At 47.7% G+C, this 21893-nt stretch overlaps 1 protein-coding gene across 1 annotated transcript; it reads left to right on the top strand.

Annotated features, from left to right (window-relative positions):
• Nucleotides 1–474: 474 nt before the first annotated feature.
• On the top strand, nt 475–21370 carry LOC140646016 (uncharacterized; the record flags this gene model as incomplete). The annotated part of the gene is given in 12 exon segments (XM_072849443.1): nt 475–536; nt 6499–6553; nt 8983–9057; nt 11483–11577; nt 12047–12115; nt 12306–12401; nt 13720–13846; nt 15848–15922; nt 17656–17786; nt 19263–19323; nt 19862–19906; nt 21314–21370. Coding segments are annotated over 12 exon segments (948 nt in total), but the record flags the coding sequence as incomplete, so codon positions are not given.
• Between the last annotated feature and the right edge of the window lie 523 nt (nt 21371–21893).

Genomic DNA, 21893 nt, shown 5'->3' with positions numbered 1-21893 from the left:
TAGCCCTTCCCTCCAACCCGTTTGCCATACGCTCGTTTGATGCGTAGGTACACCTGACGGTTTTAAAGTGCCTGTGCTTTGGTGGACCTTCCCAGAACTGTGACACAGCTGGAAGGCCGTAGCAGTGCCGTAGGTGACACCTTCCTATAGTGAGTGCCAGCCCACAAGTACCCCCTAAGTATCAATTACTTTCACAGGTCAATGAAAAATCTCCGTTTATGTTTAATCCATCCATCCACAAAGCGTTCTTGGGCCATTTTTTACACTATGTGGGATGTAATATTCTATCCAAGTAAGGTGCAGTCCAGGAGCTGGAAAGCTTGAGCACAGAGTTTCTCTTTGGAGAGTTTATGGGGCCAAATGTCTCCCTCGAAATGGCCTTGTGAACCAGCAGCTTCTTCCCTCGGGGAAAGTCGGTTTTCTTTCCTTAATGAAACTGTATGGCTAAAATGTTTAAATTGTTTTTGTTTACAGATGTTCTCAAACAATGACGAAGCTGTGATCAACAAAAAACTTCCAAAAGAGCTGCTGCTCCGGTAAGCCTTCTTCCAGAGCTTGGAGACTGTGGTGCGTATTGTTACGTGCAGCCAGGAGCTGGTTTTGCTGGTACGCTCCTAAATGGTGAGCTTGGATGGGGTCACTTCTAAAGCCATAGACAAAGAGAAGCAGATCGGCAGCAGTTTATGCTAAATATTATTAGGTTTTGTTTTTTAAAATGTTAAATTAACTTGCTGGTGGCCTGTTTAGTAGAGGGAAGAAGTAAGGACTAAACAAGTCCTCAATGAAAAGAAATGGTAAGTATAGGCCAGTGTGTAGAACAGGATTCTGCCTGTCCCTGAAGTGTTCCATTTAAAAAAGAAGTGAGTCCCTCTGCTCCAGTTGTGCTTGGGCAGACTTTGTCCTGTTCCTCGTCAGTAAGAGGCGGGTGCTCAGCACCTGGCAGGATGGTCCCGTTGGCAGAGGTCAAACAGATCAGACTTTGGGGATCTCGGTAGAGAACTCCGCCCTCTCCCTGGGCTGCCCTTCCACGTGCGCACACGCGCGCACATTTTTAAGGCTGCCTTCCCCAGCGCAGGAGTCGTGCGGTGGTGTGCGTGCGTGCTTGTACCTCAGTCGTCGCAGTTTGGCATCTTGAAGCAAAGTTGTGTCCATCGGTGCTTCAGGCTGAGGTGCTGGACTGTCAATGGTGAAGGCAATAGCAGGTGGCAGCTTGAATTATTAAGACAAACAAAATCCTTACCCTGCAAGACAGTGTAGTACTGTCAACATTTCATGGCAATAAAAAGTCTGGGGAGAGGAGCTCTGACACAGGAAACTGCTTCTAGCTCGCTCGTGAAATAAAAGGAACAGGAAAAAAAGTCTGACTCTCTCTTTTGACTGCGCTGTCTCCTCTCTTCTCTGTAACGCTGTCTCCAGCCTGATGCGTTTCTGTTATTCCAGTGTTATTCATCCAAAAGCAAGTTGTAGGGCTTGTAAAGCCCTCCTTGCTCATAATGGGGGGGGGTTGGTTTTTGAGCCTGGTATACAGGCAAATGGTTGTCCATGCCATGCAGAGATTGCTGTGTAAAAATCAGCATCGGGTGGCTGGGAGGGACAAGCAACCTGTGGGAGGAGTGGGATGGCGTCTCAAAGGACAGGATGCCCTAGGCCAGGTGAGTTTGCACAGGTTTTTGCAGGTGACAGCAGTCGTCTTCACCCAGCACTTGCCCTGAGCTCTTGGTATGGGTGTGTTGCAGCAAAAGGGGAATGGGAAGAGTGAGAAGAATGTGTGTCTGGATTTTCTGAGGGGGGATTCTTTTTCAGATGGGAACAAGTAGGTGCTGGTATTGCAGATGCCACACAACCAGGATTTGTCCTTGTGGTAGGGTGACAAGACACAGGTAGTCTGGGGACAGGTTGCGAAGAGCACTGGCCCAGCGTGAGGCAAGGCGTTTGTGTGGCCTAGGGAAAGCAGGGAATCTGGTAGGGAGGGAAAGCTTGGGGGTGGAATTTACTTGAGATTTTGCATGGACTTCAGGGGAAGAGGCGTGTGGTCCCTGGGCTCCCGAGGAGCAGGACCTTGCTGAGAGCGTGGGTGAGCTTTCTGGTAGATCGGCCAAAGCGGGACGATCCTGAGTGGGCCCAATAAGCACATCTTGGCCGTGGGAGGTAGCTGGTGTTGAGGAACAGCACTAGACGATGGGCGAAGGATTTGTGGTAAGGAGGAGGGAAGGTCCTGCGCCAAGCAGGGAACTTCACCAGTACGAGCCACGGTGTGGCTGAGTTCTCAGCAGTACGCGGGCTTCTGCCCTGCAGAAATGTGTTTGCCTTTTGTGTCTTGATATCGCTAATCATCCTCAGCTGCTGTAGAACAGAGCGCGTGTTCGGGAGTGTGTGGAACCTAGAAGGAATCGGGAGACGAAGTTTATAAATGTTAACGGTCACAGGTAATGGTTTTGAGAGTTGGAATTCACTGTTAGCATACTGTGAAAATTAATTAGCGTGGATTGACAGTGCAGCCTTTGAAAGAGGAACTTGGATGCATTTATCTGCAGGAATCTCCTGTAAATGAGTGTCGCTGTCTGCAGGACAAAGACTTATGTGTTTCAGCAGCGCTACTGTGTAATGTCTTGTTCTCTGGTTTGTTCATTCTGCAGATGGCATTGATGTCTCATGGATGTGGTTGCAAAGTGGAAAGCTGTACTTGAGCAAAAGAAAGAGTAGGAGGGTCTAAAAGGGGCGAGCAGCAGCCTTTGTCACACGCCAAGATACAGAAATGTGCAACTCTGGTGACGCTTGTGTCTGGGAGGATGGGGTGGAGGTGTCAAGCGCTCCGGAGGGCTGTCCTCAGAAATCTCTCCTTTAAACGTGTCCGTGCTTCAGCTGCCGTGCCATGTTCTGCCCCCCCCCGACGCTGGTAGCAGTGGTGTTTGTCCTGCATTTCCCCGAGAGCAGGACTCTAAACAAAGCTGTCCTGCAGCACGTGGGTAGAGAGATCAGCTGATGGGTCACAAACCCTTGTCCTGATACTGCCGTACCTGCTTTTCAGCTTTGCCTCCTGCCAGCTGAGTTTCTAGGGGCGTACAGCTTTGTACGTGAGTCTACCTTTACAGAGTTAAAAATGAGCCACGCGGGCAAAGCGTGGAGTTCCGTTCACCGCCCTCGTTCCTTTGCTGCTCCCGGCTCCTCTTTGGGCAGCGTCTGGCTCGGTGACTCTGAACGGTGAATTTGTGGTCCCCGTCGGCTCTGGCTGGGGTCGTTTCCCCAGAAGGGGCATCGTGTCCCCGTTTGCCTGTGCTGGCATTAATGGCGCCCTGTTGAAAAGGTGCATTCATTCTTGGAGGGCTGCCTGCCAGTCGCTTTTTGTCTGGGAGCCAAACCCCAGCCACGAGCCTGGATTTTCTGTGGCCGTGGTGGTCTCTGCTGGCTTCCTGAAGAAGGTTTACTCTCAGCGTGACGTGGGGCTGCTGAACAGCTGACGCTTGGCAGGGTGAAGGGGACCAGGCTGCGGGAGTTCGTCTTTGCCTTACTGGTTCATGGGCAGGTCAAGCAGTTTTCAATTCTCTCCTGGCGTAAGCGGCTTTTGCTGCGTGCCGCCTCCTGCTGCCTGCTAGCCCATTTCCAGCACATCCAGGCGCTGGCGCTGGCTTTGCCGTCTGACCTTCAAGCCCCGTGTTGATTGACTCCTCGGGAGCTTGAGTTCTGCTCGGGACAAGGAAGCGACGGAGCGTGTGGGGTACCGGTGAGTTGGCAGCACAGTTGTCGTTTCTCTCCTCCTGGCCAGCCCATCGGCCCAAAGCGAGTATGGAGCGAAACTGAACTTGAATGGTGGGTCACCGACATAAATTGGCGTTGATCATTTTAGAAGGCTGAAGGTCTAAGCTAAGCTCACCTCAAAGCCCGCAGCATCCAGGGATTTCGTGAGAGTCGTGAGCCTAATCTACTGAGAGTGGCAGTGGGAAAGTGAGGAGTCCTGGAGAAGCCTGAGTGGATTAAGAGGCTGAAACCTGAAAAAAGCTCTCAGTGCAACGTGTTTTAGCTCCATTGTCTGGTGCCGGACTGTTCAGGCAAAGTCCTAAACACAGTGAGAATCTTTGCAGGGAAATAACTTCATCCGCTGCAATACCAGCCTTGTTTTAATTCCTGTTTGGAATGCTCGGTCTGCCTTCACCCGTGATCACTGTTTGATGATAAAGTTATCGGTGTGGATTATTTTCTTCCTGTCAGCTCCGAAGAGTAAAAAGACCAGTGTAAGAGTACGGCAGTCAGCTGTGAGCAAACCAGAAATCCAGTGTGTTGGCTGTAAAAATAAACATCCCAGTGACGTGCCTTGTGATCTGTTAAGGCAGAATCAGGGGAGCCATTATTCCCGTAGGACTGTTCAGCCTGCTGCTGCTTATTCTTCTCTGCTTTCCTTCACCAGAGAACCTGAATCTGGCCAGAGCAGCAGGTAGTTTCTAAGGATTTGGTGCTTTGGGAGAGTTCCTTCTGGAATTGTCCCTGTGTTACTGAGAGAGGGTCTGGAGCTGACTGGCAAAGTTGCATCCAAATTCCCTGTCAGCCCCGTGTGTTTCCTCATTGCCAAGTCCAGTTTTCATTGAGCCATAGGGTAATAGCAAGAAGGCATATGCTTTCAAATGAACCTATAGATTACCTTTGCTTTATTTTATACTGTGCGGATTGCTGAAAAGAGGCCCAGCGCTTATGACCCCTGCTGTGCTCCTGTTGGAAGACGATGTCTGCTCAATCACTGCTTTGCCACGTGGGCAGCTTGTTTGTGGGTTTGGAGGTTGTTTGTTCTTTTTTTTTACTGTTCCCCAACAGCTCCTTGGAGAAGAAAGAGCCTGGCCTCAGGGCTGCATTGGAAAACTTAGCTGGGGTGGTTGTGCCTGCAAGATTTTACCTGTGCTCCTGCTGTTCTCCCCAGCTGATGTGAAGGGTTGTAGTTGGAGCCAATTGTGAAATGGCCAGAATGCACAACACAGCAGTGCCTGCTGCTGAGAGTAATTTTTGCAATCTGAGTCTGCTGAGTCACTGGCTAATATTCTTGAACAAATGCAAGAGCAGTTCAGAAAACACTGGAAAACGCTCTTAAGCTCTTCAGAGCCAAAGTCCCCGAGTTACACAACAAGGGAACTCCTGGCGAAGCTCAGCAGCGTTAACCTCGGAGGTGAGAGGGGCAAGCCTTTGGCTGTGGTGACGTCCCCTGTAGCGTGTGGGTAGACTGGGAAGGGAGGAGCAGGAAGTAGAAGGGATTTGGCCCAGACCTAAGAGCCCTGATAGAGGGATGAGATGGTTATTAATAGCCTGGGATTGCCATGGAGAAAGCAATTTTAATGAAAATACAGAAAGCTTGCGTAGTTATTGACCTAGCCTCTGTTCCCATGGAGGTTGGTATTTTTTTGCTCCTGTGATGGGAATCTAGGGTGAAAGTAAGAATTTTCCCTAGCTTCTATCATTTCCCAGGCTTTCCTTGTATTGTTGTACGTTGACATTGTGCTAAATAAATCCTCAGTGCTCGCATACGTGCATGAATAAATGCCACTTAAGTCAAGGGGCAGCCTGTCTGTGAGCAGTGGAAAGCGAGTATGGAACTGCTTCTGAAATCCAGAAGTGGGTTCCCCAAACAGTGTTAAGAGTCAAGCACGTATGAGCTCTTTTCCAGACCTCTTAACTGCGTATATCTCGGCATGCCACTGTCAATTTTGTCATTTTTAGAGAGAAGAGCATGGAGGTCTTAGCCCAGTGTAGCGTTGCCAAGTATTACTGTCTAATTCCCTTATCCCAATAACTAGGACAGCAACACCAGGGTGTTGGCCTGAGCGCTTGGGTGTGCCCTGGCAGAGGAATGACTTATGCAGAGGAGTGACCGCACCGGCTTCGTCCTCAACGCGTCTCTCGTGGGCACCGTACTGACACAGTCGAGCGAATCACCTGGCTGTGCAAGTTGCTTTGCAGTGTTGCAGAGCAAAATACTCCTCCCAGCTCTGTGTTAACACCACTTCATCCTTGGCACAGCTGTGTGCAAAGGGAAGTAATCCACGCGCTGAAATCAGGCTGTTGTGTTGCTTTGATCTAGGGACTGTTAATTATTACGCTGCCCGCTGTTGGAGAGCCGTTGCGGAAGATGTTGGTTTTGTTGACCGGAGGTGCTGGGCACGGCGATGCTCCCGTGTCGAACGGGGGCCAAACCAGCCCAACGTGCCCAACGTTTGTTCTGCCATATCCTGACTGAACTGAACATTTGACTGTTAAGCTACACGATCCCTGTAAGCGTCTGTTTTGATAAATAATCGTTCAGTTTACCGTCAGTCAATACTACAAGGTGTGGCTCAGTGTCTGTGTTTTGCTTTCATTTGTTAACTGCTAGGTCTGCGCTTCTTTTCACAGTTCAGCTTTCAACTGAATTACAAAGAAGTTTTGCTGTCTCCAGTCTTTTTTTTTTTTTCCCTTTGTTTTCCATATTCTCTTTGTTTTAAATGTAGATAACCAATAAGGTATCTTTTATTTCTGTTACAGAATTTTCTCTTTCCTGGATGTGGTCACTCTGTGTCGTTGCGCTCAAGTTTCCAGGGTAAGAACCTTCCTCTTTGCTGGTGGATTTTAACCGTTGATTGGATTTGGGTGACAGTCCTCTCGCTCCAGCCTCCCCTAGCATGTCAAACCGGGAGGATTGGTACCAGGGAGCTTTGTGCAACTCAACTATTGTTACTTAGTGTCCCGTATTAACGCCGCAATACCAGAAACTTTGGATGGCACCGGTGAAGGGGCACTCAAAGCTTGAATACCATTTTGCCGGTGTCCCAGGCCCTGCGCAGGTTACGAAGGAGAGGCGGCTGACTTTTTGCCCAAGAACTCTCTCGTCAGCCTGGCTTTGTACAGGAGGCCTGCGCTGATGAAAATACCAAACTGGGATGAGTCTGAAATGGCCTCTTGTGGGTTTCGGTGGAGATATAGAAATTTTGATTCATAAAGATGCTGCACAGTCAATGAGAGTTTGCTTTCCTATTTGGATGTAGTTGAAGGAAGCATGGAAGAAAAAAAATGAGCGTCTGTTTTGTTTAGGGTTGTTTTTTTCCTTAAGTCGCTCATAGTTTTGTGGGCTTCAGCTAATGAAATCCAGCTTGGATTATTCGCTTGGGGAGAGTTCCTCTAACTGCAGGTCCAGTTACCTAGAGCTACCAGACTCGTTCAGATACTTTATCCCGCCAGGATCTAACAGGACACGCAGAGGAAGCTTTACCACAGCGAGAGTGGAAAGGGAAGGTCGGTTACGTGGGGAGGTGTTTGTAGTGGTGCGTTCACCGTACTGGCCGAGCCGGTGCTGAGTGACTCCTGTACAGAACTGATCAATTTTGGGTTCAAACTTGACCCATAACTTGTTTCATTATTCAGAGGACGTAAGAATAAAAAAGACTCTGCTTCAACATTTTAAATTGCATGACAAAACATCCTGTGTGATGTCTAGGCGTGATGGCTATCATCCCATGTTCTCTGAGTAACAGGAGTCTTGTAGTGGGAGATCTTCCAGCTGAAACTCACTGCTCCAGCAGAACAGTATTGACCAAAATGGGCTGTCAAGGATACTTGCCAGCGTCAAGGTGTGCTCCCATTTTTGTCGCTTGCTCCTGTTTACGCAGTCCGCGGGGCATCAGAGAACATACTGGTCATTATGTGACCCAGCGTGTATTGTGAAGGAATAAAGTAACCGCACAGAGCTACAGAAAGGCTGCGTGTAATGTTGCCTACGTTGCACATTAAAATGTGCGGTGTTACAACTTGCATCCACTGATGCATTTCTTTTCCACTGGAGCTATTACTTTTCTCATGGCGATAACTGGACCTTAAAACAAATACCAGCAATGAGATTTAAAAAGCAGAAAATCAATGAATGCTTACAGTTCTGCTGGCTGTTCTAAGTCTATGCGTGGCTTGCACAAGAACTAGTATATTGTGATGGCGTGTAGCTCAGTGCATGTAATAGAGGCAGTATAAAAATATGCCTATATCCGTATACATGCAGTCTTTCATAATGATGGACTCATGGTTATTATGAGATCTAGTTGTTTACTTTGATTATGTAATTAAAACTTCAAGTATAGTACTGTGGTGACGACCTTTTTGATTCATTAAGGGCAGAATTACTAACTTTCAGTTCCTGGTTCTCATTTGTAGCATGAACCACATGAGATTTTGTTTGTTTGTTTGTTTTAAAAAAGCCAAACCCCACACTTAAGTCAGCGGTAGTAAACGCTGTCCCTGGCAGTGGTGCATAGCTCTCAGGTAAGAGCTGGATGCTTTATCTGGACGCTTACAAAGCTTTGAATTTCTCCATCTGTGGGACACAGCACCCCGTGCCCCAAGCTGAGGAACGGCCTTGAACCCCTCTTTCTGCTGGAGGCAAGAGAGGAGGTGTGCGAGATGACAGCCTCACCCACCGCTTACGGGATCTGGCCGCACAGTCCTCTGCCCAGCGCCACCGAGTCCTCCACGCCCTCAGACTAGCTTCGCTTCTCTTGTCAACGTAGATGGCTGGTGTAGGGTCTCCTCTGGGACTCGCCCGTGTCCCGGTATCCTTCATGTTCGTGTCGGTCCTGTAGCGTCCTTTAAAGGCGCTGCTTTAGCTGGTGATGCTGCAGAGGGCATCAATTCCGGCCGGGACTGCGAAGATGCCCGTGCTCCAGCACTGCCTCCTGCCCTGGGCTCAGCGTCGACGCCTGCCGTGGCAGCAGAAGCGGCCGGGGCACCGCAGGCTTCCCTGTTCTGGGGACTTGCGAAGAGCGTGCCGCGTAGCTGAGGGGACTCTTGTCCGAGCAAGTCATTCTGGTAGCTGCACGGTTTTCCTTGTTGGCGGTGATTGCGTGTGGGTTTTACATCTGAGACAGAATGTTGTTTCTAAAAGGAGCAAACTGTAACTAGGTCCCCACTGGCGCGTTTTCTTGTTTGGTTTTTTTGTTTGTTTTTTCATGTTAACAACACATTTACTTTTTTCCCCCAATAAAGGCATGGAATGTTCTGGCCCTGGACGGCAGTAACTGGCAGCGCATTGACCTGTTTGATTTCCAGAGGGATATTGAGGTATAATTAAGTGACATACAAACCCATTTTTCTTGTTAAAATGTAATTACAGCCTAGAATGGATTAATACTCCCAGCGTAACCCTTTTTACCTTCCCTGGAGATAGAAATCATTAATTTCACTACTTCTTAGCAATCCATTCAGCTTTTGAAAATGGACAGAATTCTCTATCTATATCAAGATGTAAAGGTAGCAATAGAAGGAAAGTATTTTTGTGTGTGTTCTGAAAACAAAAACAGGTAGAATAGGTATGTTCTTGTGGAGAACTACTGCTCCTGTGTAGCGGGATTTAGGCTACTTTTCCTTTCACTCAAAGAAATGTTAACGTAGCGCTGACGCAGACCATTAAGACTGAACGTCTTTTGCAACGTGGCCTGCAACACGTCTGTCCTTTCCTGCCTAGCTTTACTATCAGAAGTTGAAGCGTAGGTGAAGGTGGTTCAGGGGAACGAGGTCAAAATTGTTCCTACAAGATGCAGCTTTGGAAATGCTTCATTGTGGCTGTTGTAAGTCTCTTGGATGTGGACTGCTCGGCACTGCTAGGAGTGGATGCTGTTGTGCTGTTTGTCAAATTAAGATTGCATTAATCGGGAAAAGGGACGAGAAGAAACCAACCACCCTGCAGCTTCTTCTCAGAATGACATATCCTCTTTACACCATGTTGGAGGAGGGAGGTAGGGAGTGTATGATTTTAACTCGTTATAGACAGAGGCGTAAACCAGAGGATGCCTGGAGATTCACACCTGGTGGGAACTGGGGGGAACTACACACGCTATTTGTGGAGGAAAGAGTTAAAATAATCTCTTTCTGCCAGCTGTTCATCTAAGGAGCGGAGAGGCTGGGATAAAGGAACAGGCCTGTGATACTGTGACTTCTGCGTGCTTGGAGGGGTCTAAGTGGCCTGAGACTTCTTGAAGGAAGTAAACGATGTGATTTTTGTTCTTGATAATAAATACTTTCTCTCTGAAGATGCCTGGAAAGGGCTGGACCCACAGAATTACTTTCGTAGAGGTAGGGCAAAGTGGCAGCGGTGCCTGGCTATGGAGGTGGCAGGAAACGTGGACAGAGCTGCTCAGCCTTGCTGCTGTCGTTGGTCTGCGTAGGAGGGAGGGAGGCAGGAGTGCTGTGAATACAAACTAGGGTTTTCTCATTCTTGAGTGGTTTTTGCATGGTTTTAATGTCTCTTTGTTCTCTAACACCACACTATACATCAAACACATGATCTTGCAGAAGCACAGACTTCCCCTTTTAAAACAAAACGCTTGGGTCTGTTGTACCTGACCTAAAAGTACCCGCTAGACTTTCTGGTGTCCTAACTGTTATTTGCTTTAAAGGAACGTAAATCCATCAGTTGATGTAAATTCTATACGTAAACGTGTTTGAATCCTCTCATTCGAGCCTATGAATTCATAGGCTTGCTGGAGGAATTGCAAAAACACACAGAGTGTGTCAGATTTTCCAGCCCTTCTACACGGATGGGCAGGTCGAGCTTCGGTCCCCTGCCAGCCTTCAGCCAGGGCAGCACGTCAGCAGTCCACTGCGGCTGTAGAGCTGCTCCCGAAGCCCTGAAAGCAAGTGGCCAGATGTCAGCAGAGGCTCGTGCAGAGGTCTGGTTAAGCTGGTGTCCCTTTTCTGATTGTGGTATGTGTGTTGTACCGAGCCTGATGCTTGGTATTTGTTTTTTACTGGAAAAAGATTCTAGAAGATGATCTTCATCGTTCTAGAGGTCTTAAATGCTGACTAGTACTTGAAGAACCGAGTGATGTTCCTGGTCTGTGATGAGCAACCCCGTAGACTAAAGTAGAGGGGAAGGTGGTTGAATTTCTGGACACGGATACAAATACTCCCTCCATGGCTTTTGCGCTTCATTCACAGTGAGAAACAGCTGGGTAAATGCTAGCTTGTAGTGGGGTCTTTGGAGGCTTCCACTGATGACAAATTTGAAATCAAAAAAGCATTTTTCTAGATCTCTTGAACACAAATGTTTGAATCGTTTTTCTGTGAGACTAAAACTCGTGGGCTGGTTCTGCCTCATCTCTATGTTGAACAGAAACGTAAGTATATCCATTTCTAGTACGTTGAACCGTACCTATTTGTAAATCTTACTGCCCATGTGGTAGCAATGGCATTGCTTCTTTCATCTTTCTCGGGTAGTCTGTATCGGTGTCTGGGAGCTCTAAACTGGCGCAAGTTCCTCAGTCGTTAGCCTGAGCGGCTTTAGGTAATTGTTCCTTGTCTCTCCATCTTCAGAAGCTGAATAATTCTCCCTCTCCCTGCCTTAGAGTATTATCACGGCATTTTTGTTTCCTTAGCACTGTTTGACCTAGAATAACAAACTGTTGTTAATCTGCAAAATTTTGAATCCAACTGTTTGAATGATCAGGTGACTGTTGGATTTTAATGGCATTCTTTCTGTCTCTGACAGGGCCGAGTAGTTGAGAATATTTCTAAAAGATGTGGGGGCTTCCTGCGGAAGTTAAGCCTGCGTGGCTGTCTAGGAGTGGGAGACAATGCATTAAGGTAGTGGTACGGCTTCTTTCTGCTCTTAAATGTGATGTAAAGGGTGATTCCGTTTCTGCAACCACAGAGGGCTGGAATAATTTATGAACACTTTGGAACTGAGATCTTTAGCCTGTGTGTCCAACTTAAAACCTCGAGAGCGGTAACATATAAGCCTTTTTAAGTGATCGTTTTTTCACTTCACACAGTAGCCCTTTTTCTCAGTTCTCCTTAACACAATAATGCCAGCTGCTGCTACAGGCTAAGTAGTAATTGGCACCGAATGACAAGCTTTTGCCTTTGGGCTGGGAAATCCCAAGGCAAGAAATGGGGCGACATAAATTATTTATTCTATATATGTATTTACTTCTTTTGTTGGAGACAGTTTTGTAAAGTGGTCTCTGATGTGTCACGGTTAAAACAAATGCTGTAAAACATCTGGAAGTGTATTGCCTGAAAAACGCTGTGTTTCCCCTTCCCTTTAATAAAGGACATTTGCACAGAACTGCAGAAATATTGAAGTATTGAACCTAAATGGCTGTACCAAGATCACAGATGCGTGAGTAAACTTCTTTTCTCTGTTTGCCCCGTGCTGCCCTTGCGTGTGTGCACCGTGTCAGATTCTCCGTCCCTTTTTCTAAGGGGAGGCCAGGCTTGCGCGTGCGGTAGATAATACAATGCACGTCCTACGACACGTGTGTGACTTTGAATAAAGCCATTGCCTGAGTGTCTTGTATGCTCTCTTTCAGCACGTGTACCAGCCTCAGTAAGTTCTGCTCTAAACTCAGGCACCTTGATTTGGCTTCCTGCACTTCCATAACCAACCTGTCTCTGAAAGCACTGAGGTAGGAGTCAGCAACACTGACCTTTGACGGTTGATTCCAGAGAGTGGGACCCACCGTTGCCCCGTGTGTCTCGTGTGCCCCGGAGGAGACTGACATAGGCCGAGGTGTGACTGTGACTGGAATTCAGGCGTTCCCAGCAGAGCGCAACGTTCACACGTTGTGCCGCCTGGCTTGCTGAGACAGAGGAGCAGCGCTCAGTGAAAGCTGCCCTCGACCTTGTTTGTATCCGTCCCGATGGTTATTAGCAGTAGAAGAAGAATTCCGTTCTATTCAAGTCTTGGAGGAGGGATTTGGGGGGAGACAGAAGTCTTAGCCTGCCTTTTTGCAATGCCCGTTTACTAAGTCAGCTTCTTCCTTGTAAGCGTACCATTGCGTACTTAGCAATTGTTTACGTGGGTGGAAGGTGAACACCAGCATGTGACTATTTGTCTTTTTAAACTGCTTAGGAGACATATAACTGCTTAGATCTGCTAAATGGAATTGCCAAGTAATCTAGAAAAGGAAGGGACAGACAGACATTGGTGGGAAGATATTGGGACAGAGAAAAGGAGGCAAAAAACCACTAAAGGTAACAACAGAGGCCAAGCTATTAACAAAAATAAATACGTTCAAGCGATATACCAGTGGAATAAAAGAAAATACAGGAAAGCTGTATCACGGGGGAAAAAATACTGGAGCGTGAATAGCTTAGACGCCAGAAGAAAACACAGATTTGAAAGAACAAATGGACGATTCAATTATTTTTGCAGCGACATTAAAATACTTTTGAGCCTGTTTTTTCCTTCCCTTGAGGGTCTTCATCCTTGCCTCTAATTTCACAGGGTCAAATTTGCGCTGCAGCTATCTTAAATACACGATAGCATGTGTATCTCTTCCGAATGACAAATGACACTTGAGTGTTGCTCCTGCTGGCAGCTATTTGCAGGTGCAAAGTTACACCTGGGAAGTTAGAAGCAGCGTGGCAGACACGGACCCTCCTTTTGGTTTTCGTTGAGGGTGGTTTGGCTGTATTCAGGTCCAGAAAGCCCATAGTGTCCGTTCTTGTCTAGGAGCGGGGAGGTGCCCAACATGGGATAAATGGGTGGTCTTTTTCCCTACTAATGCCCTGCTTTGGAGCTCCCGATACTGCCTCTGGAGAGCTCTTCGCATCTGGGGACGATGTTGGACAGAAGCGTTCCCCGTGGGGGTGTGGGGCGCGGGTGTGCGTCTGTGCTCATGTGGGTTCCAGAAATGGGACGTTCCTAGATTCTGGCTTGAAGCAGGATTTCTTTCCCAACCAAAACCAAGTTTCCACACGCTTTTCCTTTCACCTCCCAAGCGAGGGATGCCCACTGCTGGAGCAGCTGAATATCTCCTGGTGCGACCAAGTGACTAAGGATGGCATCCAGGCTCTGGTGAGAGGCTGTGGTGGACTCAAAGCCCTGTTTCTGAAAGGCTGCACGCAGGTACGGCTCTAGGGAGAGTGTTCAGATGGAATAACAACAGCTGGCTTATTTCTGCTGGGACTGAAAGTATGGGGATGAAGTATGGTGGATTTTTCTGTTTCCAGAAATGTTACGTTCCTGAAATTACTCACAATCTGTCTGTTGGAGATTAACTGCTTTTCTTGAAATTCTTTGATAGCTCGGAGCTCAGCATGAATAGTGGGACGGTGAACAAATGGCGTATCTAGCTGTAGAATCATTCTTTTTTCCCGTCGGGAACACGTTGAGCAAACTTTTTAAAAGAGGAGATAACTTTGTTCTTCATGGCTAGACCCATCTCTTTCTGAAGGCTCAGGAAACGGAGAAAGCGTGGCAGGACTTTCCTCTGCGCTGGTGGTAGCATTTCCTCCGCGTGTCGTTTGGATCTTCTAGTTAGTCACAGAGAATCACCGTGGATGTGACTCCTTGACAAGACATCGAGCAGGCAGGCAGCAGCGTAGCACTGTTCCCTCAAGGACGTCGTGCGGCGCTTGAGCTATAACAGTATAGCGTGAAGAGGCTGCAGAGACTGTGGTGCTTGTACTTTGGAATATATAAATGGTGCACTGTCTTACAGCTGAAAGGGGGGTTTGCCCCCTTGTTATAGTTTTTGTTATTTAGACTGCCTTCTTCTAATCTTTCTTTACTGTCTGACCTGGTGAATCATTGAAAAGTGTAATAGGTTAAATACTTCCCTGTATGACAACTTTACTAAGGAGATCCATCGATGAGGAAGTGGGGCGTGGGGAACATCAGCCTTGAGCATTACTCTTTTAACGAGCAAGAGCTCCTTGCAAAGCTATTTCACAAAGACTGTGGGGACTAATTCTTGGTTTTTTACTTAAGTGGGCTGGGGTCTTTTTAATGAAGCCGGATAAGCTAGAAAGGAGCAACCGAGTATCTCAGAATCTTCTCCTTGAAAAAGGAGAGTAAAAGTGACCCCGCAGGAGTTGAAACCTGTGACCCAGAGACTGCCGAGAGTTTGAGAGCCTCAAGGCAGACCTGGAAAATGATCTCTCATCTGTTAGGTCCTTGTACCCCAACGGGGACAGCGCTTATTTGTTTTGGATTTGTTCTTTTTTCCTTGGGGGTAGGGATTCCTTAAGTATGAGTCAATAAACGCCACTTTTGTCTGCTGTGTACAGATAAGCAGCTATATGTTTTCATTTTGCAAAAAGCATATTTCTCCCGTGCACGGACTCAGAAAGTCCTGACAGGCTGTTAGGATGAGCAAAGCAATAACTCGCTGGTTACGTGCACGAAGCAGCGATAGCCTTGAGTGCAGAAGGAAGCCCAGCTGTAAGGGCTGTAGTCAGCAGTTTTTCTAAATTTAGACTACTGTCGGATTTTGAATACGTGAGATGGGTCTACGTGGCTGTAAAAACGACTTGATTAAAGATATAACAATCTCAGCCTATTTTGAGAATTCAGGTCATAGAAACAGCTTGGGTTTCCAGTAATTTATGGAGTCGTGAGTAATATTGATGGCAATACATCCTTGTTATCAATTACTTGCCATCTGTTCTTATAGATTTAAGAATAGCAGGCTTTTTTATCATCAGAAAGCAACCTGGATGTGTTCGTGCTCCTCACGTCGAAATAAGACCTTTTTTTTTTTTTTGAGTTCCAGTATTGCAATATAAAAGTGGTGTACTTACAGGCCCTCACTAGTGAAGCGTTTCCTTAATTCCCGTAAATCGCTTCTGATTTCACTACTTGCTTTGTTAATTGTGCATGTTTGATCAGATCAGCTTTTCTTTAAATCAGTAACTCAGTGTGGTGGGTCTTTGAACTCTGTTCCTGAGATGGTTAAAAACCAAACCAGGCATTGCACTTATTGCTGTGTGTTTTGAGACTGCAGAGCGTTGCCCTCCTCCCCCCTAGGTATCCAAACCACAGATGCCTTCTTGTTCTCAAAGCTTTATTTTGAAGATTGCTTCAAGTGTTAACAGGTTGCTTCAGTCTCTCCATTTTTCTTTCCAGCTTGAGGATGAAGCTCTGAAGTACATTGGTGCCCACTGTCCCGAACTGGTGACTTTAAACCTTCAAACGTGCTCAGTAAGTAAAGCTTCCCGTGATCTCCCACCTCAGCCCTCGTTGTGCGTTTAGAGGCCATCCCTAAGCAGAACCAGGCAGAATGTTCTCCATCCCCGCAACGGCATCGTCTGTGCAGACAGGGCAATTGTAGATTTACTGAGACTTTTAAAAATAGTTGATGAAAACCAGCTTTCTGGTAGCATTCAGTAATGCTGACTAAGCCCCCAAACAGTGGCACAGCATTCGCTTTGTCAGAATCGTTTGTCTCTTTGCCCTGCCCACGGGGCTTCTGGACTCGTTTGCAGGACTAGCCGGAACAATTCTTTCCGTGGGGCTGGAGTGTTGGTGTGGTGATCTAGATCTAGCCAGGCGGTTCCTCCGGGCTCTTTATAAGATTGAAGCAAGAAGTGCAGCCTCCCTGCACAGGAGGGCTCTAACCCAGTTATTCTGCAGTGCCAAAAATGTATCTTTATGCCAAAACAGGAGTTGGAATGGGCTCTTTGTGCGTACCATCGTGCAGTTAGCCTGATGCGGCGCGAAACTGGGCAGCCTCTTCCTTTCGCACAGGAGTGGGCGAGGCCTTTGGGGGCTGCAGGGCTGTCCCGTCCCAGTCCTGTTCAAGGAGTAGCTTTACCAGTTACTAGACTGGCTAGAGACTGGTGCGCATCCCTCTGAGACTGGGTGCTTGCAAAGGAGGAGCTGGGCTCTCGGCAAGTTCCAGGCCTGTGTCTGGCGTCTAGGGCAGAGGCAGGAAGGGCAGAGGCGAAGAGACGGAAGGGAGAAGAAAAGTCACAAGGTTCTTGATCACCTTAACTGAAGAGACCAAGTTCTCCTCAGCTTCCATTTCATCTCCCTGCAGCCCTTGGGCTTAGCAGCCCACAGGCGTGCTCTCTGCTGTTTTAAAAGAGGCAGTGCCAGTCCCTAGGTTGGTGCTTTTCTGTGGGAATGGAGCCTGGCTGCCTCTGAAAATCCAGAACCGAAGAAGTGCGTGAGGTTTAACCTGGTCCTCCAGCACGCACGGCCTCTGCCACCTACTGTCCCTCTTCCCCTCATCCCCCTGCGTGCGTTGCTCTTGACCCCGTGCGGCTCCTTGGCACGGCCGCGCTGAGCCCCAGCCCCTTGTGCTCATGCGGGGAAACATCTGGAGCAGATCCGTGCACTGGTGCCGTCCCCGACTCGTGAGCAGAGCGCGTGGGGCTGGGCGGACCCTGTGTGTCCGGGGACGCAGCGGGTCGATGGAGCTGCTGTGCCACGGGGTGAATTTAACGTGCTTTGGGCTGTAAGCCTGTGTCTCTCGGTTCGGGTTTTGGTCCCGAGCCACTGAGGTGTATTTTTAAAAGGCTGTGTGTGAAAACAACCTGCTGCCTATTTCGTGGGTAACTCTGACCGTTGGGTGCTTTCTAGTCTTGGGTTTCAGCCAAGGAGGTCTTTACAAGCAAGGGTTGCCCAGGAAGGCAGGAGACCGAGTCTAGGCCTGCTGCTACCGTGCCTTCCCCCATGGCTCACGTGGCCCAAGCTCAGAAACATTTCCGTGCGTGTGGAATCACTTTCCCAGTGTTTACCAGTCACTTCAATGTGGCTTATCCTGTCTCAGCTGCTCCAGTGAAATATTTGAATGCATTTGTGGGTTGAACGAAGCATAACTTGGCCTCAGCTAAGTGCCCGATGGGAAGTCTGAGCAGGAAAATATGCAGTGCCTTGCACTTCCACCTTCGTTGTTACGGCTTGTGATGTTGTTGTTGTTTCTCTTGTAGCAAATAACAGATGATGGTCTCATTACAATATGCAGAGGATGCCACAAGTTGCAATCCTTGTGTGCTTCAGGCTGCTCTAACATTACAGATGCCATCTTGAATGCCCTGGGGCAGAACTGCCCAAGGCTTAGGTAAGTTTTCACTGCAGAGTCACCCGAGCTCCAGTGACGCATTGCATGCCGAGCAAAGGATCTTGGTGACGCGGTCACGTAACGTGTGAGCCATTTTAGACTCTGAAGGTCTTTCTGAAAGTGCGCTTTTTATCGCTGAGCTTTTTCCAGGCGCTTGCTGTGGGATGATCGTAGTTTTACCCAAACTCCTGGTTTCTAAACTTCTGCCAGTAAAACAGTGGTAAAAGAGCTCCATGCCGTGGTGGCGCGCGCCGCCAATCGACTCGCTTCGTAGCAGTCTCCTTTTACACCCTTGTGTATCTACTTTTATTCTTCTACGAAAAACAGTTGGGGTTAGGTTACTTTTGTACTGAGAACTGAAAACACATGTAAACAACGTGGTTTCCTCTTGGCACGTGACGTGAACAGGGTTTTCATGCTGCTTTTGTAGCAGATGGAATTGGTGCTAACTTTTGCTCTGCTTGACAGAGTGGGCTTCCAGTGACATCTCTGCAGGTGTTTGCTTTTTTAATTTATTTTTTAAGACTTTTTTTTATTAGGACAAGTTTCTTCAGGAAGACTTTGCTATAGTTCAGGAAATGGCCAGGTGCAGAAAGAAGAGACAGTTTTATTATCTGACATCTGTAACAGCTGAGTGGCCTGTTCTAAAAGGCATCAAATACATGTCTTCCAGGGGGGAAAAAACCCCCACAGCTGTTTCCTGTGACCAAGGATTATGAATTCAATTCATTTCAAGAATTATGGGTACAAAGTGCAGCATACAAGTGCGTGGAAACCAGTTTTGAGAGAGGAAGGTGGAAGGTGATTTTGGTTCCAGCTGGTTTCTGTGTTTATGTTCAGCTTCAGCGGCAGCTTTACTAAGCTGTACTAAGCTCCATCCGGTAAAAGGCATAACGCACTCTAGGCAAGTTGGCTTCTTTTCTGTAAAGGTAGATAAATATGTTAACACTGTGAAGCAAACCTCTCGAGCTGCGGTAACTGTCTGCCAGGACGTGTCTCTGTTGTCACAGAAGCAAGCAGTTGGCCTCTTAGAGGACTTCAGACCCTTCTGTCGTGGCATTAAACATTTATTCTTTCATGCCCGTCTGCCAGGTTGTCGAGTATTGCACCCTTTTTCACGATGAGATCTGTATTTTGGGTGGAAGCCAGAGGAGGTCGCTTGGGGAGGTTGTGGAGTGTCCAGCAGCGAAGGTTTTTAAGAGCACCTTAGCCCAACATTTGTCGGAGTAAACCTCCCTGCCTCGTAGCGGGGTTCGGACTGGATGACCCTCGGAGTCCCCTTTTAGCCTGACGTCTTTTTTTCTTTCCCTGTGACCTACACTCAGGTATAGAGGGTGGATGCTCTGTGCAAATTATCCTCTCAGAGAGCACAGCCTAAACCGGGTCACGCTTTTCTGGGTTGCTGGAAGCTTTTAATGAAACACTCTGAAAAGCAAAATGACTCCACCATGGTTACTGTAAATTCTTTCTGTGCAGAATATTAGAAGTTGCAAGGTGTTCTCAACTAACAGATGTGGGCTTTACCACTCTAGCTAGGGTAAGTGCTCATTTCCACTTTTTCATCGAGTATCTCTGCTTTCTCTTTGCCATAGACGTGAACAAACGGTAGCTTGCCCTTGAATGTGGATTTTGGTCATGCTTTTGATCTGGAGGTTTGAGTGGAAGCTAAGTTACAAAAGTTAGGCTGTATGTAATCTCTGGCATTGTCCTGACCCACACGTCTGGGAGGATGTGCATCCAAACTACACGAAATGTTGAATACTTGAGAGTTATAAACTCTACTGTTTGCTTTTCATAGATTAACCTGTGTTCTATACAACTGACCCTAAATTTAACCTCCTTTGCTTTTTATGTACAAAAAAACCTCACTGCCTTTAAATGAGTGAAATGGCTAGATTCCCTTTACTATGTCTGGCGGTGTTCGTAAAGAAGCAGCAAACTTTCCTCTCAGCCATGCTGTTTCATGGAGGAAAACCCTTTGTTTTTAAAAAGGACTGTTTGGTTGTAGTTGTGTGTTTATTTGCTGTCTGAACTTTGCACTTAGTTTGTGTGTTCCATCTTCTGTTTGTTCCTAGAACTGCCATGAGCTTGAAAAAATGGACCTGGAAGAGTGTGTCCAGGTAGGAGGTGCCACCTCTGGCCGCTACCTTTTTTTAGCACAGTCACAGCAGTGCGGAAAGCTGGTGAAAAAGTGGATTGTCTCGAAATCAGAACTTGATTGAGGATCCCGAGCAAGAAGATCGGATATATTTGGATAAGAAAACACTGCTTTTGTAGTTTGATCCTTTGTTCGTATTTCATAGTAACGAACGCTGCTGTAAATGCTAAAAGAAATCTTTAATAGTAATAGATGTGTCCTGAAGGTCGAGTAATGGATGTGCGAGTTGCGACCCCTGACACAAGATAAAGTCCCAGAGTAAGATCTCTGCGCGCAAGGCAAGGGAAGGTTTGTGCTACCTGTGTTGCTAGAAATACTGGCAGTTACCTCTGTTTTGCAAAAACAGCCCGATCGTTTGAACAGCAATGCCTTTATAGAGGGCGTGGCAACCACCTGAAGTAAAGCTGGGGTGCCCGTGCTACCATTAGCCTTCCTCAAAGGCAGCGGGGTGGGATGGGATGAGTCTGTGGAGTCCCTTATAACCCTGTGCTGCAGCTCTCCTCGTTAGTTTTCAGGAGGTGTCTCATATGTGACTGAACACCGTTCTGTAGGGTATGCGCCATAGGCGACGACCATTTCAAGGTAGCATTCACAGGGGAAAATAGTTGAGTTTCCTCAAGATCCCACGAAAAACTCTCTAAGGCTAAGGGTAGATTTGAAATCGATTCGGATAAAGACAGTGGAGACAATCGGATTTTGCTTCCTGCCATGAGAACAGCGTGACCCCAGTATTCCGTACTTCCTGATGTTTACAGGGCAGAAATTCAGGAGATCACAAGAGGAAGTTACAGTCGTCCAGACAGGAAGGGATTTAAAGTTAACCCAAAAAAGGAGACAGAAAAATGGGGCTGTGTCCTTGGACTGACTGCGTTGAACAAAGAGAGCCCCGCAAGTTCCCTTCGGAATGCTTTTCGATTAGGAAGCCATTGTGTGGAGTCTCTTTCTTCCTGAAGAACAGAGAGGAACGACTCGGCAATCCACCGAGCTGTTGGAAGGGGATTTGAACACCTCTTGTGCTTTCAGAGGCGAGCACTGAGGAGACGTTGGGGTGTTGGAGAGGCCTGCTCGCTTGCTTCTCTTAGTTGTGAGCTTATTTCATGAGAGCTACTTCAGGAAGTTCCAAAAACCAGCAATACCTTAGCAGTCCTTCCAGGGCTCGAGTTGGTTTCGACAAGGGAGTGGAAGAATCTGTACGTCTGAAATTTGCTCACACGGGAGATGAGCTCCTGAGGGGCTCAGGAGAGTGGCTGTGGGAACACTGTCATGGATTAGGCAAAAGTTGGCAGTTTTTTCTTTCATGGTGGAGGGGGGGGGGGGGAAGTCCTTGTGCAAAGCACCCAGCATGAAGGGGCTTTTTCTTTTTTTCCAGATAACAGACAGTACACTAATCCAGCTTTCCATACACTGTCCACGGCTTCAGGTTCTGGTGAGTATTCTAAGTGAGACTGTCAGCATTTTCTTTCTGTAAACAAAGGGATCTTAAGCACTGCCCGTGGGGGGTTGTCTCTTTGACTTCATAGACACGTTGCAGAGGCTTGGAAGAATTCGGCTAGAAACTTGACCCTGAAGAACCTATTGTCCCTCCCCTACTGCTAGCATTAATCGTACGCCAGGCACCCACAGCTGCCTGAAAATGAATTTAGGACACTGGACTCTCCTGGTACCAGCCGCTGGCTGTCCTCAGCGAGCCTAGCAGAGTCTGTCTGCAAACCGGGCTGTCAGTCCGTCTGTAGGAGAGGAGACTGCAGCTCTTCTCCCCTGTAGCACGGAGCTGGGCAGCTGAGACCTGGAGAGCCTGCTGGCTCGGGAAAGCAATGTTCGTCCTGGTCTAAATTTCTGGGATTAGTCTCGGTCTGCTCCGCGTCCCTGTGTGGACTGCTCCCTTGTCATCGTGAGAGACCCTGTCCCGGGAGGTGGGGGATGCAGTCAGCGGGTTCTCCTGCGCAGCC

The sequence above is a fragment of the Ciconia boyciana genome, unplaced genomic scaffold (assembly GCF_034638445.1).
Source record: "Ciconia boyciana unplaced genomic scaffold, ASM3463844v1 HiC_scaffold_113, whole genome shotgun sequence".
In the NCBI taxonomy this organism is placed as follows: domain Eukaryota; kingdom Metazoa; phylum Chordata; class Aves; order Ciconiiformes; family Ciconiidae; genus Ciconia; species Ciconia boyciana.
This window is presented reverse-complemented; position numbering and strand designations above follow the sequence as displayed.